The following is a 27,102-nucleotide window of genomic DNA, read 5'->3' as shown; positions in this document are numbered from 1 at the left end:
GGAGAGTAGGTTTAACTAGGCTTATAGTAGTAGTTATGTCTTTGAATATAGGGAGTTGGCTAGTAAAATTGGACGCGGATTTGGACGTATACCTGTCCGGCTATATTGGTATATCTGGGGGTTTTGGCCCTACCTGTCGGGAGACAGGTGGTAGTCCTGAACTAATTAGTCAGTAACTAACCACCGGGTAGGTGGCAATGGTGGCATTTGTGGAAGGAAACGCCCCTGTAAGTTATCGCCAATCGCGTTATCTGATATCCGAGATTGCCGGCATACCCCATACTCCGTAGAATGTACTGTAATCCGTATATACGGATTATACTCCTTGCAGTATGTCTGTGAACTGATAGGTAAGTACCTGCGTTATCAGAGTACCCTATATACATACCCGAAAGGCAACGGTGATCGGCAATCAAGACCCCCGTGTCTGGCAGATTTGGTCCCTGCAAAGCATAAAAACGCGAACAGAATATGCGCCTACCAAAAATTGTTGTGTATACGGAGGAGTTGCATACTCTTAATACTCTTCGTTCTCAGCATGAGCACGCAGCTAAGAAATGGTTTGTGCACTGCCTTCTACGCAGTAACTCGCTCCCTAGTGGCCTTCGTGATGAGCAGCCGAAGAAGCTCACGGAGTAGCTTGTGGAGTCTTCTAGCAAACAGCCAATCGAATGGATCGCTAACTGGGATGCCAAGAACCCGAGAATCCTTAGGGGGCTGTTCCATGGAACTCCATTGTCAGGGGTTCTCAGGAGGGGCGTGCTGATGCTCCTCCAACTCTTTCCGACGTTTCAATCTCGATTTTTTTTTAGTCTGTTCGAACAGCGTCGCGTTTCACCCCTCGTCCCTTCTCTTCCGTTTGTTTCAGCGCGTCATTTCTAGCTTCCGCTCGTTATCGCCTTCAGAGCAGCATACCTTCGTTTGATTCACCGAATGCCTCTCTCCGTGGCGCAATAATAGTACGAATCCGTCCTTCGACGGCCGTCGCTGCCATCGCCGAGCGCAAGCGACCCCGATGATAACACGCCGGCCAACCACGTGCATCCAGGTGTCAAAATGAAAGCCCTCGGGCTGGCAGGCGCCAGAACCAGGCGCCTCTTTACGCGACAGACGCTCTTTATTGCTCTCGCGATATGCATCATTTGGGCCCTCGGCGTGCAGTTTGGCGGGAACGTCTCAGAGCGATGGGCCGAGCTAGGGAACCAGACGCCGGATTTTAAAGAACAACCGAAGCGCATGCCTACGCACAATGTGTTGCCGCCGCTGGCTGAGCGAGTTGCCTGCTACGGGCCCCGTGGCCGCCTGCTTGGGGAGAGTCCCGATGACGATTTGCAGACGAGCGAGATCAACGGCCGTATGTGAAGAACCGTCCCCCGCTTTATCAGGGTCTTCAGTTTGCTAACATGCCATCCGGCAGCTTATCCCACACCTTGGACTGGCAACTATGAAGAAACGGGCCTGGACCTCACCGTGATGAATGTTGACCGGCGATACGGGCCATACGGTTATGGAGAGGAAAGAGAAGACTACAACAGGTCGAGGGTAGACTGGAACCAGGTTGACTGGGGCCAGTTGCAAAACGACTGTTTCGAGCGCAACCGTCACCGCTTCCCGGCCTCCGCGACCCGGTTTGATGATACGCGTGTAACCCCCCCCCGTTTTGCCCTTCGCCACGTCGCAAAGGTCCCCGAGGTCCGCCACTGGCACGAGTTCCAGCCCACGAGGCGGACGGCCGTTGTCGTGCGCGCTTGGCGCGGTTTTGAGTATCTGCCCGAGGATATGTACTACCTCCGCTCCCTTGTCGCCGAGACAGCCCTCAAGACGGGCGGCGAGTACCAGGTCATCCTGCTGGTCGACATGAAGGATTACGAGGGCTACGAGAACGACATCTTCGCGTCCGAGGAGGCATACAAGAAGGGGATGGAGGACGCAGGCGTCCCGCCCGAGTTTCAGTCGATCACGCTCCTCTGGACTAACCGCCTATTGGACAGCTGGTATCCCCGGGTCGAGGAGCACTTGTAAGCCATATCCCCCCCTCCCTTCTCTCCCCTTGTCAACGCGCGAGATCTAACCGTATCTCAGGACCATATGGCAAGTCTTCCAGCCGATGCAGCTGCTAGCGTTGCACTACCCCGAATTCGACCATTTCTGGCAAGTTGAGCTCGACATGCGGTTCATGGGGGACGCGGGCAAGTTCCTCGACAGCCTCTCCGCCGCCGCGCGCAGAGAGCCCCGCAAGCAGTCCCTCGAGCGGTCCAGCTTCTTGCACATGATTGCCGAGACGGGCGACTACGGCGAGTTCTTCCGCGTCGTCAATGAGTCGAACAAAGGCGGCTCGCACGCCTGGGGTCCCATGCGGGTGCGCGAGATCCTCCCGATCGGGCCGGAACCGCCGGTGGCAGACCCGCGCGACGATAACTTCGAGTGGGGTGTGGGCGAGGACGCGGACGCGCTCCTGACCGCTTTCTGCCAGAACGCCAACACGCCCAACACCTGGATCTTTAGGGACTGGATCTACGGCCTGCGGACCGGCGTGCGCACCCCGCGCTTCTACTGCCCGCCCGCCATCCAGCGCGGCTCCCGTGCCCTGCTGCTCGCCATTCACCAGGCCCAGCTCGATCTCGGCATCCGAATCCCGTCCGAGGCGACGCTCCCGTCGTTTGCCTTGTGGCACGGCCTGAAGCTGAGCTTCCCGCAGCACCCCGTCTTCCACCGCGACAACGACGACGTGGAGAACAGGCGCGGGTGGTGGCGCGGCGGTCCCCTCGCGAGCTCTACCGGCCTGGGGCCCGATAACAATGACCACCCGAGAGGGTTCGGGTTGTCGTTCTGGTGGGAGTCAAACTGGGCGAAGCACGTGTTCAATGAGTGGTATGGGCGGAAGCTGAGCGATAAGGAGCCTAGACCTTGGATCATCAAGGAGTGGGACGGAAAGCTGTGGCTGCCAAATATGATTCTACATCCGGTCAAGCATATCAAGAAGAAGTAGGGCAAAAGAGTGGATGTAATGGTTATTGGGAAGAGGTGGGGGGGGGGGGTGTATGGATAGGTAAGTATGGGAAGTGGATAGGGGCGGCGGGGTATTTGCATCATGTTCCCATATGGAAGAAAGATTATTGTCACGAGGGAGGAGTTCAGAGGGTTGCTTTTACTGGGTCGTCCACGGGCGTGCTCTCATACAGCTGTTTCGCTGGGCTAATTCTGACGCCTTTCTTCTCGTTCAGCTTCTTGTATATGCGTTATACATAGTCAGTTGATTATTGCTAATGCGTAATTCATACCGCAAAGCTTGGAGATGGTGAGATGCGTTTCGGTCTTGGGTCTGGCATGATGCTGGATACTTTGTATGTTAATTAATTAGACGGTGCTTCGTGCTCTCGATCTAAACTATGCGTGTCCGCTGCTCTGGGCCGCCATGACGCTTTCTGCCAGCTTCGTAGGTCTTGCCTTGGACCTTGATCGACGGATCTCTCTTGTATTTGCTAGGACGCAGTTGGGCGATGTAATTATGTACTTCAGCAGTCAACACGCTGATAACTCGCATCTTTCAGGAATCCTTCCTGTGGCATTCGCACACTAACGCCCATGGATATCTGCTATCGAGCGATCCTGGCACTGACTCAGAGCGTGTTTCGGTCCGGTGGGGAGATGGGTAATTAATGTATCCATCTACGTCAGATGTTGTCTGACACTCCGATTAGCCGTAATACAGTTAAGCTGAATGGTTATCCCTTTAATTACCTATTGAGGACAGCCCAACAACACCCGGACAGCTGTCATTGCTAGCAAACCAGGTGGTGCCTAGGTAGTGACAGGACATTTATTCTCATACGCCGCGGGCTCTTGAGGCTGCCTCTCCCACAGCCTGATCTTGGTTCAGGCATGCTAAACCCCCATCCCCCCGCCACCTCCCCCTTCTCCCCAGCACCAGTCAGTCCTCTTCTCCGAGTTTCCGGTAAGCCTACCTAGCTGTAATTGGCCAGGGACTCTGAACCGTCTTGACCTGCGAAGGCCAGGGCATATAAGACCTTCTAGAAGGCGAATGACCTTGTTTGATCTGCAGGAGATGTTTGACGATCTCAAATTCAGTTGGTGATTGTTTTAACCTCCTCCTCTGACTATTGCTTCGAAACTGAATTATTGTAAGTTTCTGGTCTTTCTGCTTCTTGTTGTTGGTTATTTTCTGGTTCTTCTAATCGCCACTTGCTTTACTGATCATTCCGGCGGTGGCATCTTTGAATGCTTTCACCTCGTTCGAACCTTGTTTCTTGTACCTTGCTAGCTTCGACAACTGCATCCCCTGGCGTTTCGGCCTCAGCCTTCGACTGCCGTTCGATGTCGTCAATCACTGCACCGATCACTCGATATTAGCACCACTGCATTGCAGATACATAATTTAGGCGACAATTTACTAGTACAATGAATTTATGCTAATACATTCACTCCTTTTGGGCGACGCACCTGTCGAGCTTATCAGCAGTCCATCGCGTCGAGAAACCTGGGACGCAATGAGGTTATGGTATGGTTCATTAGGCTCAGAGTGGAAGCGAGATAGACTTAGTTGAGATTTTCAAGAGCCAAAGCTTCCGTGAGGGCTGTGGCGGGCCAGTTGCTCACTCTGTGGGAAAGCCTCCTCCGGCTTGTCTGAGAAAAAGGTCTAGGCCATCTCATCCGCAAGACATAATACGATCGGTCTACTCATAATTACTTGAAAGATCGAGACTAGTCAGATTTCCAAGGCCTGCAAATTCGTAATTAAGGGCTCGGCGATGTCGATGTAATTAGTCAATCCACAAAATACCAGCCTCGCTGCTACTGCGACGGTGCGAGGATTAATTAATAAGGCCATGGGAGGCACCGGGATTGAGAAAGATTCACGGGCAATTGGGGAGGGCAGTTTTTTAGAACTTGAGCACGGGGCCACCCGGCAAACACTGAGAGCTTGTATGTATGTATGTATGTACCACTGTGGCATTTCGTTTGGTTTGCCTCATTTGTCCCATTTTCACTTTCTCCCCTGCGTAGCACTCATTGGAGAACTTCGAGTTCCTCGCCAAACAAAAACTTCATCACTCAGATCAGGCTTCGAGCAACCCAAAGGTCCACGAGCTCTCCCACGTGTACGTCTCACCCGGGCCCCAGATCTGCGCTTCGGTACGTCCCCATTCAGGACTGCAGTGAAAAAAAAAGGAATTATCGTCAGTCATCAGTATCATAAAAAAACCGGCAGCAAAACGAAAGGGGGGAAGGGGGGGGGGATGAAAGGGAAAACTCACTGGTTGATGCCATCCGGGTAGTCCTGGGCTTCGATGGCGATGCAGCTGCTCCTGATGACCTTCTCGTTGACGCCCTTGATGCCCTGGGTGCTCTTGAGGTCGGCGGAGCCGTCCATCCAGTTGCACGAGTAGAGGACGACGCCGGGCTGGTCGGTGCGCAGGTCGGCGGTGACGCCCGAGAAGGCGCTCGACAGGCGGAGGACGACGGCGTCGGCGGACGGCTTGTCCTCGATCAGGAAGTAGCCGTTGTAGCCCTCGCAGGCGCCGTCGGCCCCGCAGTTGCCCTCGAACCCGGGCTGGTCCCGCGCGTGCCCGACCGTCAGGTCCGCCGACGACGCGAAGTCGTTGATCGACCCGGGCTCCGCAGTCAGGATCTTGCCCGTCGGCAGCGCCCCCTGGTCGCCCTCGAGGTACCGCTTCGAGTACGGCAGGTACAGCCCGTGGTCCCAGATCTTGGCCGTGTCTGGGTTGTGGTAGGCGTCCAGGTTGAAGTAGGTGTGCTGAGTGAGCAGGAGGGCTGGGGGGGGGGGGGGAGCGGTTAATTATGCATGTCAGCCGTCATCTAGGCGCAGGGAAGATAATGAAACAAACGAGGGAAAGAAAAGAACAAAGAGTGAAAAGGAAAATATTGTAGAAAAAAAAAAGAATGTTGTGGAAGTAAATAGTTAAAGGGAAACACATACGGGTCTTGTGGTTCAGAGCCTCGGCCTTCATCTTGATGTTCCAGGTCGAACCCTTGACCGAGTACGTGACGGACGCTTTAACGTCGCCCGGGAAGCCCTGGGACGAATTGGCCTTGTCCAGGATCGAGAAGGTGATGGAGTCCTCCTTGAGATCGGTCACGTCCCACACGCGGTACGACCAGTTGTTGGTGCCGCTGTGCAGCGTGTTGTTGCCGTCGTTCTTCTCGGTGAAGTACGTCTTCCCGTCGAGAGTGTACTTCCCGTTGCCGATCCGGTTGGCGTACCGGCCGGGAATGGCGTTGTACACCGGATGGCCGGGGTCCTCGGCTGTGTGCGCTCGGTATTTAAGTCGTCGTTCCATTTCCCACAATCAAGCTCTCTTGGTCAGCGGGCCAACTTACGGTAATAGTTGACATCGTCGTAGCCGAGCACCACGTCAATGTCCTCGCCGTTCTTGTCCTTGACGAACAAGTTGGTCAGGGTGGCGCCGTACGGGATGAACTGCGGTGGTCAGCAAAAAAAAAAAAAAGAAAAGAAAAGAAAAAGAAAGAAAGAAAGAAAAAAACCACGTGAACTATTCATTTCTCTTCTGCGCCCTTGGACCTTGCCGCTGGCGTACATACTACATACCTGCGCCTTGATACCCTCCGCAGATATGGTGTAGCGCCCATCCTCGCCAGGCGGCGGGACGTGACGTTCTCTGCCGATCACGGACGCTTCGGCCGCCATGGCTGCTAGCAGGGGATATGAGAACTTCATCTTCTCGTCGTAGGGAACAGGACCGACGGAGGCAAAGAACACGACCGGAGTTCACCTTCCCCGCCCTTGTGGCCTCCGTCTTCGGTTTTATACTCCATGAGTGCACCCTCTCCGACACCCCTTGCACGGCCGGTCTTACACAGCAATGCCCTGCTGCTGAGGGAGAGTCCTTCGTGCGTAGCCGACACCCCGGATACAACCCCAGATTACTGTAAATAATCGACGAGGATCCGTCCTGCTTTGTTGGATCCGGGAAGCCGCCCACGCGCCTTGCAGAGCTCGATCCGCATGCTTGGGGCATGCCCGGTTTATTACGGGATATCAGGCTGAGTTGCAGGTTGCAGAGGGGTCAGCCAAGGTTATAGGCTACCACCATCTCCGCCCTACCCCATGCGGAAACCCCCCGTCGGGGCGGTCCGGCTGCCAATCACCCGGGGGGGGGGGGGGAGGGGGGGGGAAGGGGGGTTGAGGGGAGAACTTTTGTAATGGAGAGCACATGGTTCCCCTTCGGCTCCCCCCCTGTTCTTGGACTTATCCTACGATCTGACATAGCGTGGGTAAGGTAGTCAGTCATTGCGTGCTGCTTGGCTTTTTTTGCTCTGTGGCTGCTCGCTGAACTTGGTAGACGGAAATAAAGAGAAAAAAAAAACCATCCGGCATGCCCGGGAATACCAGCTTTCGTAACACGGATGGTAGCAGTCCGAGGTGGTTTGACCCAGATTCGACTAGTTGTGCTTACTACGCCCCTTACGTTGCTTTTAGCTGCTGGAAGAACCACCAATCCCACTGCCCCGCCAAGCCTGGTGATGGAGGGTGGGTTTGTAGGAGCAGGATGCATATCGTGTGTAATGTATTCACATTCGTATATTCTCAGACTGGAAACCAGAGCGTTTCATGATCAGATTACGCCGAGTCCATGATATTTCAGGGTTGCTCACTCGCCTTGAATTCTTTCTCTCCTCCTCACTCTCGCCCGGCGTTGCCGAACAAGAAGCACACTCGACTCATCTCCAATGACCTTCCAAACCCGTATTAGCGGATAATTAATTAAGGATTTCCGAGGGTTCGTGAAAGCTGTCATAACGGACTTCATCTGAATTAAAAGTCTATACATTAAAAGACCACCAAGCGTGCTGCGCGCGGCAAGCGGTCTAACGATGCTCTTTTGGAAACTCAGAACTGAGTCTTCGAGCAGGCATATATATACCTATGTCCAAGGCCCACAGGTGCTCATAGCGCCATAAACAGTGCGTCCTCCCAATATTCTAACACATGCGCCGGGAGGTTCTCCCGCATAGAGAAAATCGAACCGCCGGGTCTTACCATAACTCTTCCAAGTTCTACCCATCAAGTTCTTATCGCGTTGTCGTACCAGCCATACTCGCTCCGTCAACGCTGCGCCGCTCCGTTACTCATCCTTGGCGCCTTTGGCCCCCTTGGCCCCCTTGCCATTCTTTGGGATCGGCTCACCCTTCTCGTCGACGAGCCCCTTCTCGCGCATGACGCGCAGGGCCTCGTGCAGTGGGTCGAGCTCAGGCTGAGGCGGGCGGTGCGAGTTGAAGTAGCTGTCGGCCCAGGTGAAGTACTGGCCGTAGTTGACGGTGAAGTACATGTGATGCAGCGTGTGGTGGGCAGGGCTGTTGATGTACTTCTCGAGCCAGTGGCCCGAGATCATGTCGCCGTCGTGGATCAGAATGGTCCAGATCTGCACCAGCCCGAAGAGAACCATGTAGAGGTACTTCTGGACGGGGCAGATAAAAACAAAGACACTTTTTTTTTTTAAAAAAAAAAAGTCAGCGGAGGGTTGCTCATGAGCGAGCAGTGCCTTCGCAGCGCGGGAGGAACTTACTGGTAGGGCAGCGACTGGACGTAGCCGTCCAGTGGGTGGAAGGCAAGGGCGGCCCAGGGCGTCGGGACTGCAATTTTTGTCGTTAGAACAAACATCAAAATGAAATTTGAACTGACAGCCATTTTCCAGAAGCACTACTTACTGATCCACTTGTGATGCGGCTTGTGGATGTACTTGTAGACCCGGGGGTGATGCTCGAGGCGGTGAATCCAGTATATCGTGAAATCGTTCCAGATCATGAACAGCACCGTCGAGATGAACATCCACGACCAGCCATAGTCGCTGACCTTGTCATACAGGAGACTGTAGCCGCGCACCTCGCCGAGGAACCAGGGCAGCGTGAGGATGTTGATAAATGGCACGGCGCTCATGGACGAGATGATCTCTTGGCGAATCTGGTTTTTGAGAAAGCGCGGATGGTACTCCAGCCTCCTGTCGAAGACCAAGTAGTACGACAGCGCGCTGAAGATCCAGTAGAGCGCGGTGGCGCCAATCTGGGTGATGATGAGAATGGAGATGCACTGGCGCACGATGTTGTCGCGCGCCCATGCGGAGCCGTGGCTGGCGGATGCATCGGACAAGCCGGAGGCGAAGCCGCTGTAGTCCAGCGCGCCGTGCGCCGACCCGTTGTTGACGGAGGACGTCCTGGCGGGGACAAGGTAGGCATACATCTGGTCAAAGACCAGCGGGTCGAGAAACTCGAGGGCGGCGTCCATGGCGTCGGAGGAGGTGGTGGTTTGAACTTCACTCACCCGTCCAAACTCATTCGCAGCGCAGCGCGAGATTGATGGCGTTGAGTTTTGAGTTAGCCATCCAGCGTCGATTTCACTTTGAATGCGGGAAATAATCTCCACCTCGGTTTATTTGTCCCCACTCGGATAAAATTGCAGCTGGCAAAGCGGCCCAGCGCTGTGGCGCGACTGGTTCGTCGGATCTGTCCGGTCAGGCCAGTTGCGGATCTGTGAGTTTCCGTTCCTTCCAAGGTCGCGCCACAAAGTTTTAGCGCCTTGGCACAGCTGAGTCATCAGCCGCTCGAACAGGCAGGAGCCCCTGAGTTGTCCGGCTTTCCGCGCTGTGCCTGGGCAATATCAATCGGAGTTATCGGTGGTTATCCTTAAAAAAGTGGGGGGGCGAGAGGGGGAGAACTGGCAAACCTGCCTGTGCAGCTGCGGAAGCACAATCGCCCGGTCGAATCCGAAAACGGAAACGAGAAGGAAAAACGAGTAACAGTGACTAACCCTCAACAAGAAATACGACGACCTTGTCTGGTTGCCGAACCATTCTGCACTGGCATCATGCGTTCCGACTCGCAGTTTGCGCCTGACCGCGTAAAAACACGTGATTGTCTTACCTGCTCTCCGTGACCAAGGCCACTGAGCACTGAGCGGTGAGACTTGCAAGGCTCATATGCGGAGAAAGACATGGTTGGAATATACGGATTGTATGGATGACTGCAACCGGCTATGGCATGAGCTGCGTTGACTCTACACTACAGGTCTAGCGAAGTTGCCATCAATTGCCTTATTAATTATCTCCGCCATCTTCATTTCGCCAAAGTACGGATAATTAACCAGTCTACGATAACGAAATAGCTACGCCAACCCTGTGGGAGTAAGAAATACTTGTACTCAGTGCAGATCGCCCAAAAAAAAAAAAATTCTACAAATGATCGGACTCGAGGGCTATTGGTCGTGTTGGCTTCAGGTGTGCTCATATCTCTTTGAAACAGTCCACATACAATTCATCCACTTCTTTGCAACCTCAAAACGGATAGCTGTCTGGATACCTTGGGTTTAACGAACATTCAATTGAATATTATGTAGGGGCTGGGATCGCTCGACTCTCAGACTCAGCTTTCAGCCTCTCTTCCTACCGAGCCGAGTTGCTGTGACATGCTTCATCAAAGGCTCCGGGAGGGAAGGATTTAGCCGATATGCATAAGGGTCCTGCGTGTGCTGAGTCTCAGTTTTTTTTTTTTTTTTTTTTTTTTTTTTTTTTTTTTTTTTTGACCTGAGAAATTGCTGGATTCAACAGTTCCAGAGTTTGCATTTGCTACGCGTCTGCAAAAGAGACGGGGAGGAGTGTCAATTTGGCCCCAATGCAACAACTCCTTTGCATCTTGCCAGGGCGCACCCGTAGCCACCACACGCAACGGAACCTACGTTGGCCGCTACCTTGCCGAATTTTCCCAGGACCTTTTCTTGGGGATCCCCTTCCCCAAAGCCGGGCGACTGGAAAATCCGTCACCTTATAACGAGTCGTGGGAAGTCACACGATCAGCAGAGTGGCTTGGAAACATCTGCCCCTGCCCGGCCTCGCCGCAGAGCATCCGTAATGCCAACGTGACCGGAATATCGGAAGATTGCCGAAACCTCAACACCATCCGGCCGTCGCAAGCCACGCTCAAGAGGAAGGATGAGAAGCTCCCGGTGGCTGTGTGGTTCTACGGCGGAGATATTGCCGAGTACGTTACCGCCAGTGTTATTGTCGTCCTCCCCCCCCTTTTCGGGCTGTTTCAGGTTGATGAGGCGGAACACCGGGGACGTTCTTGACTAACATTTGTTCACAGTGGTTTTGGAGCTGATCTAAACTCTAGTTTCTCCTGGATAGTGCAGGAGAGCCTGGCACAAGACATGGCTATCATGGCCGTGACGCTCAACTACGGAGTCGGCTTCCTCGGCTTTCCAGGCGGAACGGAAGTTGCGGCTGCGGGAGTGACAAACCTCGGACTTAAGGACCAGCGCCAGGCACTACGCTGGATCCAAGAGAACATTGCGGCCTTTGGGGGGGATCTGGACAAGGTGACAGTATGGGGGCAATCGGCCGGCGCCAACTCCATCGCCTACCAGCTGCTGGCTTACGGAGCTAAGACCGACGAGAAGCTGTTCCGAGGCGCCATCATGAGCAGCGGGTCGATCGGCATTGGGAACGCCGTCCACCCCGATCGCGAAGATGCCGTGCAAGGGTACCGAGCCGTTCTCAACGCGACGAACTGCCTCGACGCCGAGGACGCCCTCGGCTGTCTGCGCGCCGTGCCCCTCGACGAGGTTTTCGAAGCTGGAGAAGCAACAGGTACCCATCCGACGTGGTGGCCCACAGTCGACGGTGACTTCATTCCACAGCCGCCGTCCCTCCAGCTCGAGGCCGGCGAGTTCCTCGTGACGTGTCCCTCCTCTCAGGGACCAACGACGACGAAGTTGAAGCGCTTCGTCCTGGCCGACATCGATCCCCATCCAGACGCAGTACCAGGCGCAGCCGGGATTCGTGAGTCTTGCTGCGGGCCCCCATTGTTGTGGCCACTATCTTCATTCATTGCTACTATGTTGTCCCCGAGACTGCACCGTTTGCTCCCCGTACTGCTCGGGAGACATCCCGCTTAGCAAAGCAAACTCGATGGCGGACGCTGTGGTAATTACACATAGGCTGGACATAACACAGAGTACAGCTACTTCTTTCGCTTCCTCCGAGACTACGATCTGTACGGGAACAACCCGCCTGTGGCGACTTCGAGCTCGCATCTAGTGCTGTTCCATGCTATCTCGGCCATGCTGATCGCGTATGTCTACATGGGCGATTCCAACTCAGTACATAGTACGTCTTTCGGGCCACTCCTCCAGTTTCAGGAACTCCAGAGCTTGCATATCTAGCTGAACACACTGCAATAGTCTCGAGCGTGCCAGTCTGGCCAAAGTATAGCGTCAAGAAGCCGTCTAACCTTGTCTTCAATGCTACCGAGACCCCCGATGTCCTGAACATACGCGTTCGAGCCTGACACATGGCGCGAGGAAGGGATGGGGCTGTGGGCAGAGCACCCTCTAGAGTTCGACCTGGCCATCGGTTGGTAAGATCGTCCTATAATTGGCAACAGGGATGTCCGCGTTCGGGCTGGGACACCTGTGCTGTGTGGGCTGTAGAGTAGACCTTGGTTAAGACTCGACACTGCTAAAGACCATGGTTTCAGAGGTATTAATATAACCAGATTCTAGTTCAATCAAAGAGAGGGTAGAGGGGATAATTACGGTAGCCTTTTGCAAGTCAAACTGTCTGGAAACCACACAATCTTGTCTGGGGGCATCTAATTATGAGGTGCTGCACATACAAATATCTCAACATGACCATTCACACCTCCCCATCCTAGTTCACGATTCCCCATCTCTATTTTCGACGGGGATTAACGAGCTTGATCCTCCTCACCGCATACCCTTCCTCCTCTCCGGTACAGTATCCCCTTTCGTCTCTACACATCGGGTTCAGACTTGATATGCCGGTTCAATCTCACATCCGACCCGCCCTCCCCAAAATCCTTCCCTGTCAGAATCTCGCCCGACAACACCCTCCCCATGTGGGTCTTTTCGATATCGAGGCAGTCCCTCCGGATCCGCCGGAACAGCACGCCTAGGAACCCGACCGGGCTCTGCTCGAACGCGCACGCCTCGTACTCGCCCCCCTCCTTCCCATCGTCGCCGCCGCCGCCGCCGCCTCTCCCGACGAACCCGTCCGCCGCGATGTCCGTCTCGCCCTCGTTCTCGCGGTACGACAGGCCCAGGTACCGACAGAGGCGCACGTAGTCGTCGTACGTGCGCAGGTACAGCTGGCCGGCGAACAGATTCAGCTGGGTGATCAGCTCCTTGGGCGGCTGCGGCGGCGTCGTCGTTGTCGTTGCCGTTGCCGTTGCCGCGTGCGCGGGGACCGTGTACGCCGTCAGGTCCTCCAGAGACTCGAACGAGAGGCTGGTCCGAGGGAGGTAGGCGCGCAGCAGTACGGGCGGCGCACCCGCTGGTGTCCCTGTCCCCCCTGCTATTGCTGCTGCTGCTGCTGCTGCTGCTTCGGCTTCCAGGACCTTCTTGAGCACGTTCGCCTCCCATGAGCTCACCAGCACCATGTGCATGCCGTAGCGCGGCGTCGAGGCCGCCTTCGTCTTCTTCTGTCGGCGCGAGGCTTTGAGTGCCTGCTTATTAGTGGGGTTGGTGGTCAGGAGCCACTGCACCGGGCGCTGGTACGCGTCGAAGGACGAGGCATCTTCCCCGGCCTGAACAGTGCGGGCAAAGTCCGCCGTGGCGAGCAGGTCGCTTGGGAATCGCTCAACCGGGAAGTGTTTCGCTGCGCTGGTGGAGGCGAGGGTGTGGAAGGCAGGGCGGAACGCCGGGCTGTTCGCGATGAGGATGCCCGAGGTCGCAAAGAGTTTGACGTCGGGGTGCAGTGCGTGAGCTGCCGGGCTGCGCGGCGGCGGCCCCTCGACCTGTCGCTCACGCTCCACTTCGGGGGCGAGCTCGCGCTCTTGTTCTTCCTGGAGAGATCCCATCGCATCCAGATTGGCGAGCCCGAAAGACAGGCATTTGGCCCTGATCTGGCTCACTTGGTCCCGTCGGGCCTCTAGCTTGCTGGCTTCGATGAGCTTGGAAGTCAGGCCCTGAGAATTGGTTCCGCTGCCGTGGGAGATGGGTCGGTATCTCTCTCCCAAAGACTGTGCTTCGTCTTCCATGTAATCTACAACGTCATTCATGGACAACTCGCCGGTATCTTCTGCTCGCTCCCAGACGAGTTCCTGGTGTTGATGCCGGAGGCCTTGAGTCGCCCACAACGGCAGACTTCGAGATGCATCGTCCCAGGTCTCGGCGATGGCGCACACGAGAACGTCGGTGACCGTGAGCGGGAGGGAATCCTCCAGGTGCGCCAGGCCACGAACCCGTTTCTGCATCTCGGGCGAGACGCAAAAGGTAACTGACTGGCCAGCTCCGAGTTTGCGCATTCTCATGCAAGCTGCAGAGGTGAGCTGAATTAGCAATCCGGATGGAGCAGAACAATAAAAAGACGTCCAAGAGCGAACTTGGTTTAACTAATTACTTACCTTGCACGAGCATGTCTTTGGTGAGGTTGGGCCCCAGCGTAACCGCAGCACGATACGAGTCGGGCAACCTCAGATCGGTGCCCCTGGTATGCGCCTGATCCAGGAATACGAGGCACCTGTCCGTCTGTGTCGCAAAGGGCGATGTGATGAACAGGTCCACTGATCCGTCGCGCGTCAAAACAGATAGCTCATCGTGGTCGTTGAAGAATATGACTGCATCGGCGTCTTGCTCGGGGACCAACTCGAGCCAGCGCTGGGCGACCTCCAGGTTGCTGAGCTCGATGATCTGCGCCCCAACGTCGAGGATGACCCTCATCGGTTGACGCGAAGTGGTCACCGCGTCGAGCAGCACGTCCACCGTCAAGGCAGAGACGTCTGCTTCATCCCCGCCGAGTTCCAATACCGTGTTTTCGTCTCGCAAGAGGCAGGCGAGGACCGCGGAGTTGGTGTGTCGCTGCTCTTCAAGATCGAGTGCCGTCACCGAGAGCGGAAGGACGTACTTTGAGTCCGTGGTTCCGCTAAATCCTGTGAGAGGGTCCCGTTTTGTCTTTCCGAGGTCCCATCCGGAGGCTGAGAGTTTGAAGGGGAACTCCCGCATCTCTCTGGGAAAGACGACCGTGGAAAGAAAGAAGTCAATGGCCGGCTTCGTGTAGCGCAGAGCAGGGAATACGCTCTCCTTGTAGAGTGTGCCGTCCTGCAGGTTGACCCCCGAGAAGTGGCCCAGGGACGACGGGAGGTCTGGAGATTTTGCGGCCCATCGGCTGTACTCTTGCTCTGCCTGATCGGACTTGCTCAGGATCTCTAGACAGCTGCGCAGCTGTTTACTTGAGAGGCCTTGATAATAGTAGCTTAGACACGTCAAGACGATGACAACGTCCGGATGGCTAAACTCGGAACGTGGAGCTGGCGAGTCCTTGGCCCGGTAGGGAAGAGCCAACATGGTGGCTGGTCGCCGGTCGGGAGCAAGGCCGTAGTTGACGCGGAACCGCTTCTGGCCCAGGGCAAACAGGATGACGTTGGAGGCAAGTAGGCCTCGGAGCAAAAGAAGTGCGTTCCTCGAGCTTGGCTCGCTAAACAACCCGCTCTCGGCGTCTTCAACCGCGGCAATCTGTTCAGGGGTGAGGTTTGGCTGGAGGACGTACTCCAGCACAGCCTGTCGCATCCGCTTTGTCTGATGGTGGATTGGAAACCCCTTGAGCCCGATGCGACAGATCCGCTCGGCGATGGTCTCGACCAGAACCTTCCCAGCCGAGTCCTCCAGGACACGGATCGTCGGGAAGCGGCTCCCGGCGGTATTATTATCATGTTCCTCAAGCAGCAGTCCTCTGATTCTCCCTGGTCCGCTGGTCAGCTCCCTGGAGACGTCGAGAACAATGTCCATCAGCTCCTGGATCATCGTCCAGCGTTCCGGGCTCATGTCAATCGGTTGTTGGGCGCCCATCGTGTATATCAGCTCAAACTTGACGCTGAAGTTCTCGTCACTTTCGTCAACAATATCCCTCGATACGGCCTCGAACTCGCGGTAGGTCTGGAGAATCTCCTGTCCGATGCTCCCTGGTCGAGCGTAGATGCTTTCCAGGCCCATGAGCTTGAAGGACAAAAGGTGCTCCGGCTGGACCAACAGAACTCCGCCCTCTTTTCGGCAGGTCTCGAGCATCCCGCGAATAACCTCGAGACCATCGCTCTGGATTTGCAGCGCTCTTGAAAATGGGAGATAAAAGACTCGGCGATTGATGAGTCCGCCGAGGGCACCGATCATGCTGTGTTGCATCTGTTTGGACTGTGGCTTCGCGACCACGACGCGGACTAGACGCTCTCCGTCTGCCAGCGATGCCGCAACAAGCGGGACGATGACGGATGATTTGCCTTCACCCATGTTCAATTGCATGACAGAGTTCCTCCCGCCCGGAGGATCCCGCATCTTGGCCGCGACGCTTTGCTGGACGGGACGGATCAAGATCCCTTGCTCGAGCTCAAGGAGGAGGTTCTCGGGAAAGAGCAACGTGTCCCCGTCGTCCGATTCATGAGTCCCCGTGCTTTGAATCTCCCTGAGAAGCTCTGTTCGCTTCGAGGGATCACTGCTCGCGTTGACGAGGCGCTGTGCCCGCTGTAGGTACGATAACGACAGGGCGTAGTTAGCGAGGCATTCCCGCCAGCCTTCGGAGAGGTCGGCCCAGAAGTCTCGGGTGAGACGCCGGAGCAGAAATATGGGCGAAATGCGCGGGTATAGGCTGGCCGTTCGGAGTGTTGCGTCGACGATTGACCGAGGACTCAGGGTCTCCTCGATCGCACCACGTATCTCCTCCACTGTTTGCTTGCATTCGCAGAGATGCACCTCAAAGATACTCCTTAAGTCATCAACGCATTGCTTTAGTTGAAGAGTCGGCCTGGCCGTGCTGATGGAACCGGATTCGAGTTCCATCAGGTAATCAGTCTGGTAAGGCCTGTCGCCCGCGATTCGGGAGAGGCGCTCGAAGAGCCCTGCCAGAGGCCCTCTGTCTCCGGCGGCGTGCACGGCATGGCCGCAGAGATACGTGAAATCCACAAGTCGCGGACGGCTCGTCGAAGGAGCCGATCTGGAAAACAACATATCAGAGGACACATATGCTGACCGGCCAGCCTGTTGTGGTTCCAGGCTCGGGATAATAACAGCCGAGTCGTCTGAAGCGAAATCGTTTTGATCAGTCTCTTGTCCTGGAGACACCCTCATGTCACGAAGTTCCCACTCAAGATCGAACAGGTATTGCTCGAACAAGCTCGTACGTCGCGCAAGGTCCAAAACATCCGAGACCTTGCTCATGATGGTATCGACATCCAAGTAAGAAGAGTACATGTTCCCGGTAGGCGTCGTCACAGTCCAACCCCGGTACCACTGAAGTTCGAGCTCGGTTTTGAAGCTTCTTGCCATCTTGTCTGAATTTTCTTTCCAGATGCAATAGCGCCTTTTCTCGACCTGCTCGTCGGACTCGAAGTTCAGCCTCGCAAGGTGGGTCTCGGGGCATAGGCCGAAATCATACAGGGAGTTCCGGATGATTTGGTCAACCCTGTGTCGCACTGTGGACAGATCGTAGCCGAGATCAAAACTCTGCTCTCTTGGCGGTGTCGCCAACACCTGGAACCTGCTCGGAGCAATCGCAAGCGCCATGAGTGCATGGACGACGACCCAGTCCGACTCTTCAGCATAGATTAGGGCGGATAGAAAGAAGGCAATGCGGTATTTGTTCGGCTCCTCCGTGAGCCTGCGATGCAGGCCGCACCACAGTTTTGACAGGGACTCGGAAGCAGGTTGGAGATAGTCGAGCTTGAATCTGAGGTCGACTTCGGGGTGGCCCGGAAATTGCGGGCCGATGACTTTAAGAAGATCCTCGCGCAACGTGGAGGGTAGCGGGTCCAGAAGTTCCTGCCTCCCCGACAGCAGACGCCTTGACACCATCTTGACTCTCGAGTAGACTTCGGAACCTCGCTTCAGGTGCCGTCCAGCGTAGCGGCTGTCGAAGGTCGTGGTATGCATTTCAGCGCCAAACTCGGAGACATGGAACGTCGCGTTTCTGATCTTGGCTCTGTCTAACAGCAAAGGGCGGGACCCCTCGACAGACTCAATCTTGAACGAGTCGGATCCCTCCTCATCCTGCGGATGCAGAAGCGCACAGTTTCGGGCATGACTGAGAATGTCCTCGACCTGTGTCCAAAAGGCGTCGTTTTGAGACAGGACGGGCAGCTTGCCTGACCACGTTATCCGCTCCATGACGGTCAAGTGCTCGGGATAGAAGAGCCTCCGTGGGGATATTCTCGCAATGTCACAGAGCAGGTGGTAGGACTCTAGGTCCAACCGCTCGAACGATCGAACAGAGGCGGACCGCAGGATTCTCAGAGCTTCTTCTGTTCCGGTACGGCCGGTTAGCGGGTCAGGAAGACAGTGGGACGTCAGCGCGTGTAGGTAGCACAGGTATAGCTTGCTAGCGAGTGATGTGCTGCTCGCTATGCGGCCGAGTGTCGTGTCGATCCTAAAAGCGTCGTGCTTGACGCGGAGTCCACCCGGAACATTAACGCGAACGCTGACGTGGTTTGAGACTATTTCGGAGGTTGGCGACCCACGCGGCACAAGCACGATTCTCCGTGGCGCACAGTGCTCCGAATCGTTCTCTTCCTGCCGGAGGACAAGCTTGTTCTCAAGGCCGAAGAAGGTTCCGATGTTCTGATCATCGTCGATACACATGCCTGAATAGTGTTTCGACTTGATGACGGCGCCACCTTCTGCGAGGCTGAAGGAGATGGAAAACCTCGGTAGGTCCACAACCAAGACGTGGTCGTCCGGGTGAAATATCATGTCCAAGTGCTCTCTCGTCTCGATGGGCTTCAGGCGGGCGAAGAGCGCCTCGGCGGTTGGGCTGTGGGGATCAAGCACGGCGCACCCGCCACGCGAGAGGATGTTGCTGCTGCCATCTCGGGTCAGAGTCCAGTTATCCTCTGACGATTCCCAGGGCTGATCTCGAGGTCGGAATTCAATGACTCCTGTGGCAAGATCCAGCCAGTGCGAGTAGTTCCGAACGAAAGATGCGGGGACGTCGCCCTTCAGCCTCTCAAACGGGATGAACTCGCACACTCTAGGGCCTGCGCCAGGCTTGATGGAGCTTAATATACCCTCAGTTTGCACAGCCTGTATGACGAGATCGGAGCGGACCATTGTGAGATGCACCACCCAGCCGTGCTGCTGACGGCACATGGAGAAGAACATGCCTTGTCGAGTTGATGGCATGACTTCCAGAACCTGAGAACCGAAGAGTTCTTTATAGGCAGGCGTTGATGTGTATTCGCGAGGCAGACGGGATAACGGATATCCTGCGACGAGCAGTCGGCCGTCCAGAGAGTTGAATGTTATATCAATAGCTTTGTCATTCCCGGTACCGGTACCCATCACGGTACGCAGGATGTGACTCTGCTTTCCCGGAAGGGTCGACCATTGCCTGGTTGACGGAGGATAGTCAGCCCAAAACCGGTGGATGGCCCGGTGGAAGCCGATGTTGGTGTTCGTGACAACCTCTGTCATGATGATCTCGCGCGACCTGTGCATCGTCCTGCGCCATCGGTGTAACAGCATGAGCAGAATGGGGTCGGAGACGGATTCCGTAGGCGGCGTATAGTCGTGGGCAAGAATTGTTGCCTCAACGAAGATGCTAAGGAAGTTTGTGGACTGTAGGATGACTCGCAACAGATTTGTCTCGATGTCGAAGGTGGACATGCAAGTCAAGGCAGCCATCAAGATCCGCTTATCCAAGCTCTTCTGCTCATCCTCCAGGGTGCAGCTCGCTCGTCGCTCGAGAAGTTGTCTGGCCCAACAAATCGTCGCCTCCCTGACCCGAGATAGAAATGCCAGCAGGGGGTCAATAAGTGAAGGCGGCGACGGTTCCTTGTGCTCTTTGTTGCCGATGTTGCTCTCGGTCTCCTTCTTTCCCTTGGAATCTTCCTTGTCGTCCTCCTTGTCTTCCTCATCATCCGCGTCCTTGTAATTTTCGCTCGTCAACGACAGAACCCGCGTTCCGAGGCACGCTAAGAGGCTGACGGCAACGTTGTTTTGCCAGTTTTCCCGGTACCGATCGAGCGCCGTATCCAACGCGTCCGTCATGCAGCGGACAAAAACGCCGTTTCCGAGATCCGCATGTGCTTCCCGACGAAGACAGTCCGAATGATCAGGGGGCCCTGCCTCGAGACACGCCTGCAGGACTAGCCAGTACGTCGACTCGTGATTCCAGTTCAGAGACGGGACTCTCAGCTGGCAAAGGACGTTGGCCCACTGCAGATGATGACCGGACCGCAGATGGCCGAATGCGCGGAACTCGTCTAGGGACATGTCCGAAGGACACTGTGACTGCGCGGCAATGACTTCATTGGAGGTGTGGCCAGTGGATCGAGTCCACGAACCGAGGAGACGTCCTCTCTGGTGCTCGGCAAATGAGCACTGCGTAGGGAGACTCAGGTTCTTGAACATCTCAGAGTGATGTATCCGGGAGGTGGGTTCGTAATAATCGTAATGCCGCCATGAGGGGCGCACAACGACATCTTCCGGATCAGTGATCCCGCTGATGTGCTTGGCGTGGTAATGCGAAGCTTTAACAGGCTTGACTGTTGACGCCACTTGGACCCTGCTTGTGGCCGTAACAAACCTGGCGAGACCGAGATGTTCGGATGCACTCCAGAGCTTTCCCACGGTTCCCAGCGTTCCACCGGTTCGGAACACCTCGCAGAGGAGTTTGGTGGTCACGTCCCGCCAGATGGCGACCACTTCCGGAACAGATATCTCAAAGACGATGGCCTTGGCTAGATTCACATCACCGCTTGGTAAGGGCCACTCGAAGAGGTTAATCCTGAGCCCCTTAATCCGACTCCCCAACCGGCACGCCTTGCAAGTTGACTTGCAGATCTCGCTCTTCCTTTTGCTGTTCCACACCTTCTGGTGCGAGGACGATCCGAGCTCTGTATTCAGAGCTTCCCAAGTTCTCCGCATGTCTCGGTATTCTTGCTGTCTCCCGGCCGCAGCCCTCTCGGATTCGGCCTGGATGTGGCTCAAGAGTTCTTTCTGTTCTGCAGACGAGTCGAAGTAGCGAACTGCAAACGACTTTGGCGTCCCAAAATGCGCAAACACCTGGGGGTAACCATTGCGGGCCTCCTTCCTCCGGCGAGAGAGGTAGGTCTCAATCTCATGGAGTCGAGCCATCTCGAGCCGGGTCGGTAGGAGTAATGGTTGAAGAAGGTCTGGTGGGAAACCCGGATCGAACTCCAGAAGTAGGGGAGCTGCTGCCCCGGCGATTTTGTCCGTGGCGACCCAGAGACTCATCAGATTGAGGTGCATGAGAGAAAGAGCTTCTGGATTGCCTTTGTAGGCTTCCTTTCCCTTTGTGTAGTACTTGATTATGAGACTGTTGAGTTTTCGAAGTTTGACCCCAACCTTTGTGCGGCTCAGGCTGCTGCTGCTGTTGCTGGTGCGATGAAAGTCGCACAGGCATTCAGTCACCCACGAGGATAGGTTTGATTCAATCCACGATTCCAACTCGAGCAGGGAATACTTTTCCTCCTCTTCCGCAAGTTCCTGGAAGGAAGGAAGTTTAGATGCGGGAAAAATAGAGAACCAGGTGTTGTCGCCAGGTCCAGCGGCGCTCTGGTCATCCAAGGATCGTGTCTGAATCCACGATAGGTGTGGGCCCAGGGAGGTCTGGAGCTGCAAGTTCGTGTCTGCCTCGAAGCAGAGCTGTTCGAGAGATGCCGGGCTGAAGTTACCGGCATTACAACCCGTCTGTGCCTCTTCCCATCGGTGTTGAAGTGCACCAGTGTTTTCGGCGATAATTTCGCTGAGCTCCTGAACCCAGGGGACATTGTGCCGCGGGTCCAGCTTTGCCAGTCGCCGGCAAAGCTTGGCCGCCATGGTGAATCGAAGATCGCTCCCGAGTTCGTGCTGCGTTGCCTGCCGCAGCAATAATCCGTGATGGAACGTTATGAGCGTCTTGTAGAGCGACTCGTGTCTGTCCCGCGCTGCATTGCGGTCCAACACCAAGCGCGTGGCCACTCGCAGGAGCAACCATGTTGGCGATCTGTGGAAGGCCAGAAGTGCGCTGTCCCAGTTTACTTGCTCCCGACTCCTCTTGACAATGCGCTGGGGCTCTGCACTCCGGCCTAGCCCCGCGAGTGTGCCCATTACCATATCTGTGACAAGAAACGGAGAGTCCGTGTCGCGTTCTTCGTCGAAATTGCGACCCGATTTCCTCGTCTTTTGGTGGGCGAGAGGGGACGCCTGGAGCTCCAGCTGACGGAGCAGGTCGACAAAGTCGTCCAGGAAGTCGCCATCGAACATGACGGCGCGATTTACCGAGGCGGCACAGTCGGGAAACTCGCGAATGAGGCGGCCCCGGCAAGTCATGACGTCCTTGTTCGGTGCCAAAAGCTCAAAGGCTTCGACAAGAATATCATTCCGCCGGCCTGTCAAGAGAAGACCGGCATTCTGAGCGCGGATGTGGAATACTGCATATTCTGCGGAGAAATAATTCCGTTCATTAGTGACCGTTCTAGGAAAGTTCTTCAATGCGCATGCGTAAAATTTACCGCCATCCTGCAGCTCCGAAATGACCTCCTTCATGGTCTTCCTCTTGGTATCGCTATCCATTCCAGGCTCGACACTCAAGAGCCGCTTGAGCATGCGAGTAATCGGCCTCAGCTGATGTGATTCTGACCTCTGGCATATTCGAGACAGCTCGTTGGTCGATACAAGCAAGGACTCGATGAGGCCGTGTTCCTCGATGATATTCGTGTCATCCTTTTGAGGAGTCCGGGGGGGCAGGAATACATGGTTGATGGCGTATTCAAATGCCGTGGTAGAAGCGAAATCGCTGGAAGACGCCCTCATGTCGAGTGAGTCCCAACGGGCTCGCAGAGAGGTTTGTTAGACAAGGATGAAAGCGAAGGCCGTTAAGCAGTGTTAGGATCGAGATTTTTGTTCTGTCGTAGACGCGCGACATGAAGGAGAGCAAAAGTAAGGGTTTCCAAAAGGTGAAGCACTTTACGCAGCGAGAAAACTTCAGGCAGTCGTCGCGGAAAGCCTGATTGCAGGCAGAAATGCCTTGTTTCATCCCATGATTGGTGTGTTGTGTTGTGGAGAGAACCAACAGGCAGACAGTAGGCCTCAATGCATGATAATAATTATTAATAGACAGTGTGTAAATGCACCCATGCATATTATCGCCCTAATTACACCGCACCGAGCGCGGCTTGCCATTGTCGCTGCAAAAAAGGGACCTGCGGCTACCTCGGGTCAGGTTCTCACACATTGACAAGAAGATATAATTGGATAATTAATGGACAGAGGATTCATGATCAAGCCCCTAGACAGCTAATTCCCTACCTGAGTTTTCCTGTGACCTAGGTAGGTAAGGAACCATCCTGAAGTCGCGATTTTTTCCTGCAACCAAAAAAAGCACAGCAGTAATATTATCTCGCAACACCAACACGGAGACACCATCATTCCTTTTAACAGCTGTCAATGACCTCAGGTCGTAATTTTGTCGAGAAAACAAGTCGGCCCAAGTGCTCTCGGTAAAACACACAATCGTTTCAAGCATAAAAGAGTGCGTGACTCGGGTTTGGTGTTCAGTAAGGTAATACTAATTATTAGGGGTATCCGTGAGAAACGACAACTGCAGCAAACAGTTGAAGAAAGATAGACAAGAGAAGGAGAGGACATAAACGAATGGAAGAAGAGTACACCTGCCATTCAGTCCAGGTACCGAAACAGCACCGACACCACACAACCCCCCCCCCCTTTTTTTTTTTATTTTATTTTATTTTCTTTTTTACACGGCCGACACTGCCATGGCCCTTCTTTGGCCCGTCAGGTCCTCCATACTGGTACTCCTCTCGCTCTCCCTCTCCCTCTCCCTCTCATTCCTGCTATTAATATTCCCCAACCATATCCCGACTGCGCTTCCGCGGCCGCCGCCACCAGCACCAGCACCAGCACCAGCACCAGCAGCACCACCGCCGCCCCTCTCCGACCGGTGCACAATCTTGACCGCACTCACCCTCCTCCCACTCCTCATCCGCCTGCTCCGCGTCCTCGAGACGCCCTCCCCTAATACCCAGTCGCGCACCCCCCTGGCGCCGGCGAGGCAGGACCGGGCCAGGCTCTTGCAGGCGGCCCAGGAGGTGACGACGTAGATGATGGCGTTCCAGAACCCCTGCAGCGGGAGGACGAAGGCGCTGGCGTAGAAGAGCGGCCGGGACACGTCGTCGCGGTGGACCAGGCTGTAGACGCGGTTGCCCGACGACGGGATCCAGGTGATGAGCAGGACCGAGAAGAAGAGGATGGCGCACTTGGTGTAGGACCACGTCGCGCTGTGCGACGACGCCGACTCGTGGTGGTGATGGTGGTGGTGGTGTGCGCGTCCCGGCGCCGCAGTCACGCGGGTGTGGCGCGACGTCGTCACTGTTGAGGTCACGGTCGGAGTCAGCGGGGACGGCTGGGTTGCCGTGGACAAGACGGGGGCCCGCCAGGCGCCGTTGTCTGGCCTTCCGCTGCCGTTGGTTGCCGACGGGGCTCGATGATGGTTGGTGGTGGTAGTGCTACTGCTGCTGCTGCTGCTGCTGCTGCCTCTGCTGTGTGTGAGCGTGGAAGGGTCCCCGTTGCCCGGGTCCTCCTCCAACGAGGCGCGCATGTTGAGTCGGTTGGCGGCCTGGATGTCGGTTGATACGGTGACGGAGTAGGACGGCGCGGTGTTAGAGATGGCGGCGCCTGTTTTGACAACGGCAGCTGGGGGCTTGACGATCTCGGTGGTTTGGGTGACCTCGGTGGTCTTAAAGTTGAAGGCAGACGAGAACTCTATGGCGGGAGAGAAATGCTCGCCGGTGCCGACGGTGCCGTTGCCGGTGGAGCTAAAGTTCATCATCTTGCGGCGATTGTGGTAGATTTCTCGGCCAGCGCGGATGTAGATGGTCATGGTGGCAATGATGGCAGCCCTGCGATGGTTTATTAATTTATAGTCAATACCTCCGAGTAGAGGGTGGATGGTTAACTTAAACACAGGTAACCCGTACCAGATGGGCCCGTAGAAGGTAGCGATTCGGTAGACCTCCCATTCTGGCTTCAACCAACACCACAAGATCGCGTCGCCGTACGGCCTGCCCCTTCTCTTGTTGGAAACAAAAATAAATGTGAAACCGGGAATGAATGGAATGCCGTAGCAGCAGGCGAGGTATGCAATCTCCATCCTTCTGAGCATCCTCGCGTCATACTTGTGGTAGAATGTGAGGTAGACGTTGATTGCCATGGCCAAAGCCCAATACGCGTCGCTCTGCATAAACCTGGAAGTCATGAGCGAGAGGACCCAAGATGAAGAAAGAGAGGACAAGATCCCTTACACTTGAATTAGGAAGCCCTGAAGCTGGCAGCCGAAGGAGTCGGGCTTGTGTGTGTAGGTGGTTGTCATGAGGGTTGCAACATTGGTCAACATGTTGCCAAAGGTCGCGTAGAACACCATTCGATTGATGGCTCGCTGTCGAAAGGCGTCCGAGAGGGCGAAGGTTACCAGGACGAAGACGCATCCTAGAAACGAGAGGGCCGAACAGGTCCTCTCGATGGCAATGATGCGCTGGGCATCCTCGTGCGGTACGCCTCGCATGATTACCGGCGCCGCCCGGGTTCACGGAAGCCTAATTAGATAGAGACTTGATCATAATTACCTATTCACACCATATGAGAGCAACCCAAGGGGGACAAGAGGAAATGAGGAACGAAGGTAGGGACGAGGAAAGGATCACTGAACACTGTAATCAGTTAGAGTATAAGTAGAATGGAACAATTTAATATGTGCCCAGGGGAATAAATTGTTTGGTGTATGTATGTACTACATATACTACTAGTATTTCCTCCGTACACTAGACTAAAGTGAGCAAGGGCGTGCCGACTTAGTGTAAGTGCAGATTCCCCCTCTCCAGGCTAGCAACGCCACACCGCGTCGAGCTATCCTCCAGTGGTGATCGTGCGGCGCGGGTCCGTGCGATATCACCTCCAACCCGCAGGCACAACACGTCGCCAGCTGTGGTAAATGTGATCACGGGGTAAACATGCTAAGATTTTGCGGTGGTTCCGGGTCTTTGTTCTCAAGAAACTGACCTGTTTGTTTTGTCCGTAGTCAAGGGCCGTTCCAATTTCAGTGGCCGAAGTTATTACGTATTGTTGGAAGACCTGTCCTCGCGTTGAGGGTGGGGATTGAGTACCCGCCAGAAGGCCCGACAGAGAGGAGCGGCGTTTCGAGATCCCCAGGTTTTGGCTCGGATGTTACGAGCTTGGTATGTGTGTAGGTATGTACATACAGACATGGTGCCCCAGGATAGGGGCTCGACAAGTAACCTCAGATTGATCGGTGGAGTGGTCACCCGTTGCTGTAACTCAGGTACATACATACATACACTGCTGTACGTCGTAGGTAAGGTAAGGTTCCTTCACGTGCCTAATATATGTATGGATAGTACATAATACCTACCTGGGTACCGAGGGTCAATTGGTGCATTGGCAAAGTCGGGGTTGGGGAGAAGACCAAATATTACGCATTGTTCGAAAGTTCGTATTCAAGGCTGCCAGTGGCCCCCTCTACCTCCCCTTCCCCCTGTTTCGCTGCGCAAAACGTTTCGTTGAAGGAGGTCAGACAGCTATGCTCATCTCGAAGCCCCCCTAGAGCCTAGAGCCCATGATTCAGGAACGCGTGAGGTTGAAGAGTGGTCATTGGTGCTTGGCTCCACGAGCTACACCGGGGTAGCAATTACGTCGCGCACTACTTCATATGTGGATGAGAATCGTGCGATTTTGACATGGCTTGGCTCGCGGTTGAGGTGGTTCAGATGTCGGTTCGCCACCGAGGCATGCGTGATGAGTGCGCATAGATGTTGCACGGGCCCACATGCAGCTTTAGCGCACTAGTTAGTGCGCGCCCAGGGATGAACGCTAAGTAAATCTAAGGAATCTAGTGGTAATGTTGACTCGGTTTAGGAGGGCTAGTGTGAGGAGCGCAGAATGTACAGTACGTACGGCGCTAAACCTCGGCCCCTCCAGGTGACGGCGATCTATGGGGTTCTGAGGCCAGCTAACCGATGTCGAAGCAGTTCAGGTTGTCGAAAATCATTACGCAGTATATGCATCAACCGACGATC

At 55.2% G+C, this 27,102-nt stretch overlaps 6 protein-coding genes across 6 annotated transcripts; 2 read left to right on the top strand and 4 right to left on the bottom strand.

The window, feature by feature from the left end:
- The first annotated feature begins 737 nt into the window (after positions 1–737).
- MYCTH_2308049 (uncharacterized protein) lies at positions 738–3,029 on the top strand. The gene is made up of 3 exons (XM_003664808.1): positions 738–1,354; positions 1,418–2,018; positions 2,083–3,029. Exons 1-3 carry the CDS (start codon positions 1,057–1,059, stop codon positions 2,987–2,989), a joined length of 1,806 nt encoding a protein of 601 aa, XP_003664856.1. The 5' UTR covers positions 738–1,056; the 3' UTR covers positions 2,990–3,029.
- Positions 3,030–5,078: 2,049 nt separating this feature from the next.
- MYCTH_103702 (aldose epimerase-like protein) lies at positions 5,079–6,688 on the bottom strand (the record flags this gene model as incomplete). The annotated part of the gene is made up of 5 exons (XM_003664807.1): positions 5,079–5,172; positions 5,277–5,793; positions 5,960–6,286; positions 6,361–6,460; positions 6,590–6,688. The coding sequence occupies 5 exons, from the start codon at positions 6,686–6,688 to the stop codon at positions 5,079–5,081; spliced, it is 1,137 nt and encodes a 378-aa protein (XP_003664855.1).
- A 1,106-nt stretch (positions 6,689–7,794) lies between these two features.
- Positions 7,795–9,357, bottom strand: MYCTH_112329 (C-5 sterol desaturase-like protein). The gene is made up of 3 exons (XM_003664806.1): positions 8,710–9,357; positions 8,568–8,634; positions 7,795–8,487 (listed from the first exon to the last, which is right to left on the bottom strand). The coding sequence occupies exons 1-3, from the start codon at positions 9,281–9,283 to the stop codon at positions 8,127–8,129; spliced, it is 1,002 nt and encodes a 333-aa protein (XP_003664854.1). The 5' UTR covers positions 9,284–9,357; the 3' UTR covers positions 7,795–8,126.
- Positions 9,358–11,065: 1,708 nt separating this feature from the next.
- On the top strand, positions 11,066–12,024 carry MYCTH_2308036 (uncharacterized protein). The gene has a single exon (XM_003664805.1). It carries the CDS (start codon positions 11,201–11,203, stop codon positions 11,945–11,947), a length of 747 nt encoding a protein of 248 aa, XP_003664853.1. The 5' UTR covers positions 11,066–11,200; the 3' UTR covers positions 11,948–12,024.
- Positions 12,025–12,574: 550 nt separating this feature from the next.
- Positions 12,575–23,075, bottom strand: MYCTH_2308034 (uncharacterized protein). Its single transcript, XM_003664804.1, has 3 exons — positions 22,507–23,075; positions 14,416–22,434; positions 12,575–14,327 (listed from the first exon to the last, which is right to left on the bottom strand). The coding sequence occupies exons 1-3, from the start codon at positions 22,805–22,807 to the stop codon at positions 12,805–12,807; spliced, it is 9,843 nt and encodes a 3,280-aa protein (XP_003664852.1). The 5' UTR covers positions 22,808–23,075; the 3' UTR covers positions 12,575–12,804.
- A 640-nt stretch (positions 23,076–23,715) lies between these two features.
- On the bottom strand, positions 23,716–25,789 carry MYCTH_2308031 (uncharacterized protein). Its single transcript, XM_003664803.1, has 3 exons — positions 25,315–25,789; positions 24,991–25,257; positions 23,716–24,912 (listed from the first exon to the last, which is right to left on the bottom strand). The coding sequence occupies exons 1-3, from the start codon at positions 25,572–25,574 to the stop codon at positions 23,751–23,753; spliced, it is 1,689 nt and encodes a 562-aa protein (XP_003664851.1). The 5' UTR covers positions 25,575–25,789; the 3' UTR covers positions 23,716–23,750.
- Positions 25,790–27,102: the final 1,313 nt, after the last annotated feature.

The sequence above is a fragment of the Thermothelomyces thermophilus genome, chromosome 5 (assembly GCF_000226095.1).
Source record: "Thermothelomyces thermophilus ATCC 42464 chromosome 5, complete sequence".
NCBI classification, from domain to species: domain Eukaryota; kingdom Fungi; phylum Ascomycota; class Sordariomycetes; order Sordariales; family Chaetomiaceae; genus Thermothelomyces; species Thermothelomyces thermophilus.
The sequence above is the reverse complement of the archived record's forward strand: the minus strand, read 5'-3'. Positions and strand labels throughout refer to the sequence as shown.